Source organism: Morone saxatilis, unplaced genomic scaffold (assembly GCF_004916995.1).
Source record: "Morone saxatilis isolate NCDOM2014 unplaced genomic scaffold, NCSU_SB_2.0 Contig16, whole genome shotgun sequence".
Taxonomy (NCBI): Eukaryota; Metazoa; Chordata; class Actinopteri; family Moronidae; genus Morone; species Morone saxatilis.
Window position 1 is genome coordinate 9,223,231 of NW_023339718.1, and position 7,232 is coordinate 9,230,462.

General features: G+C 39.6%; 1 protein-coding gene across 1 annotated transcript; it reads left to right on the plus strand.

The window, feature by feature from the left end:
• The first annotated feature begins 4,948 nt into the window (after window positions 1-4,948).
• On the plus strand, window positions 4,949-7,002 carry cunh12orf65 (chromosome unknown C12orf65 homolog). The gene is made up of 3 exons (XM_035657627.1): window positions 4,949-5,084; window positions 5,194-5,450; window positions 6,210-7,002. Exons 1-3 carry the CDS (start codon window positions 5,081-5,083, stop codon window positions 6,438-6,440), a joined length of 492 nt encoding a protein of 163 aa, XP_035513520.1. The 5' UTR covers window positions 4,949-5,080; the 3' UTR covers window positions 6,441-7,002.
• The last annotated feature ends 230 nt before the right edge of the window (window positions 7,003-7,232 follow it).

Sequence of the window (7,232 nt, forward strand, 5' to 3'; positions counted from 1 at the left end):
CACACACACACAGACAGACAGTTCTACCTCTTCCTTTAATGGCTGGTGAGAGGATGAATGTTGTGTAAAAAAAAATAAGTTCTACTTTATATAAACTGTTCTTTACACGTGAACTTCAGACGGGAGGAAACATCACGTATAGATGATAAATAAATGAACACATTAAAGTAAAGTGGAACTTTAGCTTTCAGACACTCTGCTGCACTTAAGGAAACATTCACAGAGTTGTGGTTCTGATGTGTAATCGTTGCCTTTTAACAGTATTAATATTTCAGCCGCTCTTTAATATTTCATCAGCTGATTCTGATGAAAGCTTCCTTCGTCTGATTGGACAGACAGACGGACGGATGGAGAACGAATCTCCAGCACTTCTGATGAAGTTGTTTATCAGACTTTATCATTAATTCATCAATCAAATGTCTCAGATTCATGTTCCACACCGTCAGAACCAGAACCAGAGAACCGCTGAGCGACAGGATTCATGCTTTTATTTATATATATATATATATATGGTCTTTCTGTTCATCAGACACACACTACTGTGCGACCTTTGACCTGTTCGCTGCAGCTATAATCATAGAAAATGTGTTGAAAAGATCTTTTTATAACAGAAAATACATGTATTAAAATAATAAATATAACAATATAATTTATACAAAAGGGGAGAAAAAGAAACGAGTACGATCAAAGAAAATATTCCAAAACTTTTCAGGTTTTTGTGAATCTTTTCAGGAACAAGTTGAAGATTTATTCCTTTCGGTTCCGAGTCTTCAGTCCAACGCTGATGGAAACATTCAACGTTGCTAACTAGCTGTGCTGGCTAACATTAGCTCATTTAGGTCGTGTGAGGGATTCGAAATGGTTTATGTTAGTGTTAGTGTTAGTGCCTGAACTGGACCCACAAACACATAAACCCAGATTATTTTTAACATTATATCTTCAGTGCTGTTTTCTTAGCCTTAAGCTAGCTGTGTTTACTCGGACACGCAGTTACTCAGACGGAGACGCTGTCACGTAATAACAGTTCAAATGGATTCAGCATCAAACATTTCAACACAAACTCAGTTTTTTAAGTTAGAAAAGATTACTGATGAAGTCGATTTTACTCTTGATTGTAATGAGTCAGAGTCACTTAAAACTACTAAAACTACTACTAATGTTTCTTTATAACTTAAAGCTGTTTTCATTTTAATTAAAACTTTTGATTTGAGTTAAATGAACTTATTTGTCCATAAAAGCGTCTCGAGGTGGGTCGGGATCGGACAGGAACCTCATTCAGCATCAACATACACAACGAATAATAACAACAACTGTTTGCATATTTATTGAAAAGTTAAAAAACTGAATTATAACAACTACAGACATAAAACGCCCAAAATGTCTCATCGTCTGAGTTTCTGCTCCCACTCTCACTGCCTGAATGCAGCGGGGACGCGGTGGTAGACTGCCTCCGACCCCTGAAAGCTCCTGACCCGGGTTGAGTATCACCTCCTGAGCAGAGCCCAGATTCAGCTCCAGGGACCCGTCCACCCGGCGGGGGGGCGACAGAGACTGCAGGCGGTTTCGTGGCGGTCCTGCTGTGGAAAAGGTCCAACAAACGTCTTTATTCAGATCAAAATCACATTAACGAGCTCCTGATCGCGGTCCCGTAGAAACCTTCCAGCCTGCTGCCGTCAGCGGGGGAGGGGCTCAGTGTGGGTCAGGACGCGGGGCAGCAGAGGCGGAACGTGGTGGTGGTGGTGGTGGGGGGGCAGGAGGTGACGGTTCGGGGCTCAGTCCTGGCGATGAAACATGAAAACGGCGGGGAGCTCAGACCTGCTGCTGCCGTCGCCTCCGTGCAGAGAACCGATGAAGAGAGAACTGATGAAGAGCACTCGCCATCGTTAAGTTGTGTCGCTCCTCAAGTCTGAACCGCTGCAAGACTTCACAGTCCTCCTTCACAGACACGACACGAAATACTGGTCAGGCTAAACAGAGCGCGGCAAAGCTTCCGGTGCAGTTTTCTAAAATAAAAGTCTGACTTACTGGCGTGGTGTTTTTTTTTTGTTTTTTTTTTGGGAAAGTTGTAAACGTTGAAACTTGTAATAAAATCTCCCAAGAGACTTTTACACCGTGCACACACATTTGCTGTTTGATTCATAAAAATACAATTTCACGCAATTTATCTAAATCTATCAGGTGGGAGATGCTACGAAACGTAATACATAATGAACTCATGCTACAGTCAATTAAATTCAAGACTATAATAATAGGGATATATATATTTTTTTATATATATATGCAAGTATTAGTCAAATTACACAAATACCTCACGTGTAAATACACTACAGCAGCACAAACACATTTTATATTTTAATTTGAAGGATTACTTGGTTGACTTCCGGTGTTTGTCTTCCTTTCTGCTAACTTGACGAAGCTCAGACTCGTACAGCGGCTTCAGTCGACCAGTTTCAATAGTGGGGCGCCCCTTGCTGGCAAAGTAGTATATGATCTAAACTGAGTGGTGTAAGTATTTCCGCAGACATAAGTATTATTATTGGATGTGAAGTTACAGAGCTGCAGTCAGTGCCTGTTGAGTAACATTCATACATACTGGCGTGTTATAGTCTGGATAGTTATGCAGTTTACTCAAATGTTCAATGTGTTTAGGCACATCTGCTTTGATACTGTACATTTAATGTAATCATATCTACAAACTTTTAAAAAAAGCACTGCAAAGAAACTTGTCCTTAGTAAGCTGTGCACAGAACCTCAGAGAGAGACAAAAAGTAGTATAGCTTCATTAATAATACTGAATATTTGTTTTACCACTGTACGATAGCTCGGTTATCTTACAGATCAATAGTTACTTGCCCTATCAAAAAAAGGAGAAAAAGGCTACCGCTGCACCACAGATGAAGCAAAGTGAGCCTACTGAGCAGTTTCACTTCCTTTACAATGTTAGGAAATACATTTCACTACCGGTAACAGCCTCACACAGCAGTGTCATACATTATACAGGTATTTACACCTATAGATAATATCCTGTTACATGGGGGTTACACACAGTGTGAATTACCTTACACAACCATTTCCACGTGAACCTCAACTTGTTGACGTCTAGATTGTAGAGATTGTGAAATGTAGGAAGCTGATTTCTTACAAATACTGCAGGTTGCACATTATTGAGTGAGTGTTCTGCATCATCCGCATAAGAATGACAGAGTCAAGGCTATATTGGACCAGAATGAGGGTCAGTTTTAATGTGCGCACTGAAGATAAAGTTCAAGTAATTATAAATACACGTCCCCCCCACCTGCAATATCAGAGAGATGTCATCGTGGGTCATCAGAGAGATTGTCTTTTCCCTGTGACCTACATAGTTTCCTAGTTTACTAATTATAGTCATCGCCAAGGGAGAGAGCAGGAGGCAGTACATCACAGTCCGATACTTTCTCACCATATGGAAACAGTTTGGAAACAATTCTTTTAATACTTGCATTTATTGCATTAAATGGGCGTCAATGTTACATTATATTGGAGCTTTTTAGGAATCCTTCAGAAACTACGACAGACAGCTCTCCTCACACAAGTGTTTGGCACTGCTTGAACTGATGGACGCCTGCAAATCACAGAAAACTAAAGCTAAAATGAAAGCTATTTTATTCGACTCAGCAGCAACGCGTTGTGCAGTGTAAAACAAATTAATGTAAAACAGTGTTATGTAACGTGTGGTGTGAATGTCGAATAGATAAAACAGCCAACCTACAGCAGCGTCAGGTGAAGTGATAATAATTCATCCATTATTTAATTCCGCCATGCTCTTGCAGATGCTCTTGTTAGTGTGAAAAGGAGGGTTCACATCATTACTCTATCCAGAATGTCTCTTTTAATTATGAAACACTTTCTCCCAGTAGACTTGAAGATGGGCTGTACATTTCTTTTCTCCTTCACAGACAATGGAGGCCGCAGTCCGCCTGGGTTCACAGTGGTATTTGATGCCAACTGTGATCAGTTCATGGCAGACAAAGTTTTAAAAACAATCCCAAGAAACTTCTCAAACTATAAACCTGCAACATAATAAACATCTCTCTTTTCCCTCTGTATATGTTGATCTAATGAAAATTAGTCCTGTGGCTGGAAAGTCTAGTATGTAAGTATTACAAAGTACATTTTGATGTGTCACAGGTCTGGTTTCATTTGGCTGCTTCAGGTTAATATTGGCTCACTGTCACGTGGCTTTAGTGGTATAGTTGAAGTGAACTGAGCAATGGTTTATGTTAGTGGTAACACCAGTGTTTCTCTCACTATGACACTGTCTGCTTTGAAAAAGGCCTTTAAAGTGAAACATTTCAGAATCACTATCAGTCATCAGTGTCACTAAATGAGCAGATAACCTTCTACACCACATCTCAGGTGCGGAGTGTGTGCAGCTCTTAAGAGGGAGGTACACACACACACATACATACATACATAATATGGGTTGAAATGTGGGTTAGGGTTATTTATGTTGACTATATCTTGTCATACGCAGTAACACCCAATCATTGACAGTGAAGTGCAGTATCTAGAGCACAGTGCAATCTGCTGTAGGGAGAGGGCGTTAAGGTTTCCTCACACACAGCTGATAATAGTTGGTTAATTATCAAGCACAGCAATCAGGAACCGAACTTCCACAAAGTTGTACAAGGGGACTTGCGCCATTGTACGCCACCTTCCTGCTCACTTTAAAAGCTGTTTTTTTGAGCACCTTTCACGCAACAGTGACGCCTTTCAAAATATCTACAAGAAAGAGACATTAAAGAAACTCAAACTCTGATTATCGACCGTCAACATTTATAAAACAGTCTCTTACCCAGAAGCAGAGCTGTTCATCGAGCCGACACAAGGTGGCGGCAGAGCGCCTGCGCTGTGTCTTCTATACCCGCTATTCTGGCCACGAAGAAGAACACAACGGCCGCTGATTGGCCGACTGGTAGCGGAAGCGTCACAGACTGAACGTAAACAGAAAACACGCTTCCAGACGATTGACCTAAAACTGAAGAAATATGAGTAATTGGTGAAGAAATAACTAACATTTATCTGCTGGGTGACATACACAATGATGTAATCCTCTCAGACACTCATTCATTACATATATATTGATTCACAGCGCCAGTAAAAAGCCGCTCTGAGGCCTTTTAAAGAGATGTCTCGGCTCTTTCCGTCCATCAGTGTGTGTGTACAGTGTGTACAGTGTGTACAGTGTGTGCAGTCGGGTCTTATGGAGAGCTGCTCCCAGTGTTTCTCCACCGCCAGGACTGCCGTGGGTGTTGGCAGCCGGGAAGAAGGACCTGGTGGACCTTCCCGTCCTGAATGAGGACGAGCTGGAGGAGCAGTTTGTGAGAGGATCTGGACCCGGAGGACAGGCCACCAACAAAACCAGCAACTGTGTGGTTCTCAAGCACATCCCCAGTGGGATTGTTGTCAAGGTTAGTTCACTTTAGTTTCTTTAAATGAGTCTGGGTTTAATCTGTCATCACTGGTGTCTGTCAGTCCACGTTTAACATGGATTTTTGGGGCGTGAATGACCAAAATGTTGATTTATGTTGTTTTAACCTTTAACTTTGAAAACCTCTGTTGATTAATCCATCTCACCTGGAGGTTCATGTAGTAGCTGCTCTGATTATTTCATCATATTACATGATCTTCATCCGCAGCTGCCTGGTTGTCATGGAAATGTCCTACCTTTTGTTCCCCTCCTGTCAAAATGATGTTTTTTTTTGTTCCTACAGCTGTTTTGAAGTCAATCCTAGTCCATTATATAAGTGCAATGTGGGAACTTTAAACCACCAATGTACAAACACTGAGAATGGACTTCACAGTTAAGTAGGAGACATCTTGTGTCCAGCAGGAAAACTTTAAAAATGAACATTTGTATATTAATAGATGAGGTAGAAGGAGTAGATGCATTTTTTTAAGGATTTTAATGTGGAATCAGACACAGAATATTGTTCCAAGCAGTTTGTATATATACGTCTTTATACATGTCTGGGAGGGAATCTTTAAGGACTTGTGTTGTCTTAAAAGTTAAAATCCCCTGAAGTCCTTTCAGTCCCAAGAAAACAATGGTAATGGTGAACAGAACAGCTACTAAATGAACCTTGAGGTGGGATTTTTTTCTGTTTTTGTTCTGTTATTTACTTTACTCACCATGTCAATGTAATTTCTTTTTATTTTTTTCTCTGCAGTGCCATCAGACCAGATCCGTGGATATAAATCGAAAGCGTGCTCGGGACATTATGAGAGAGAAACTCGATGTTTTATATAAAGGAGAGCTCAGTGAAGTTACTATAAAGAAGAAAGAGTCTGAGCTGAGGAAACAAGAGAAGAGGAGGAAGGCAAATGATAATCTGGAGAGAAAAAGACTCTTTAAAGAAGCGCTGGCGGCCGACTCCAAACATGGAAATGACACTGTTTAAAACATGGGTATAGAATGAACACATGAATAATGGGATTGTTCTGTATTTAATGTCTGCAAAATCTGAATAACACCTGGAAAGTGTATCAAATCCAAGTTGCAATACATCACACAGTATAACACATAGAGGGAGTTTTTGAAAAGAAAAACATATATATATATATATATATATATATAGTTTAAAATGTTAGCAGTGCATCCTTTTTAATGCTTTAGGTAAAAGCTGCAGTATGCATCATTTACCAGTAGATGTAACCTGGATACACATTTTGATTTCAGCCTTTGATGATATAATTTTCCATCACTCATTTCCTGTAAGTCGTTACTGGTCTCGCTTACTGAATGTGACAAATGAAACTCAAGAGAATTTCCTGCCAGCTCATTTGATAGTGAACAGTAAAACAAGTCGACTTACTACAGCTGTTTTGAACTGGTTGTGTCAGTTGTTCCTAAGTGATGCCTACTTGCACAACAGAATAAAAAAAAACACGATTTTCTCTATAAATGAAGGATAAATAGAAAAAAAAAAACCTTGTTGTGGTTAAGAAATGATGATACAATGCTGTGAATTGATTTTTATTTATTATAGCATATATTTAATTATTATCTGTGACAAGACATTTAAATTTCTGCTGATTGAATCACACTTTTAAATTTAAATTTTCTTTCTGCTCAATATTTTATAAACCAAAAAACACCTCGTTTTCTAAGCTGAAAAATATAATTGAAACAGAATAATTATAGACGTTCTTCAAATCAGTTAGTCCTGCATGGATGTATTATTTATTTATTT

Bases quoted from the DNA above. Each gene is read 5' to 3' on its own strand.
- cunh12orf65 (XM_035657627.1), top strand. The intron at 5,451-6,209 runs GTTAGTTCACTT...TTTTCTCTGCAG, and splicing joins CCAGTGGGATTGTTGTCAAG to TGCCATCAGACCAGATCCGT.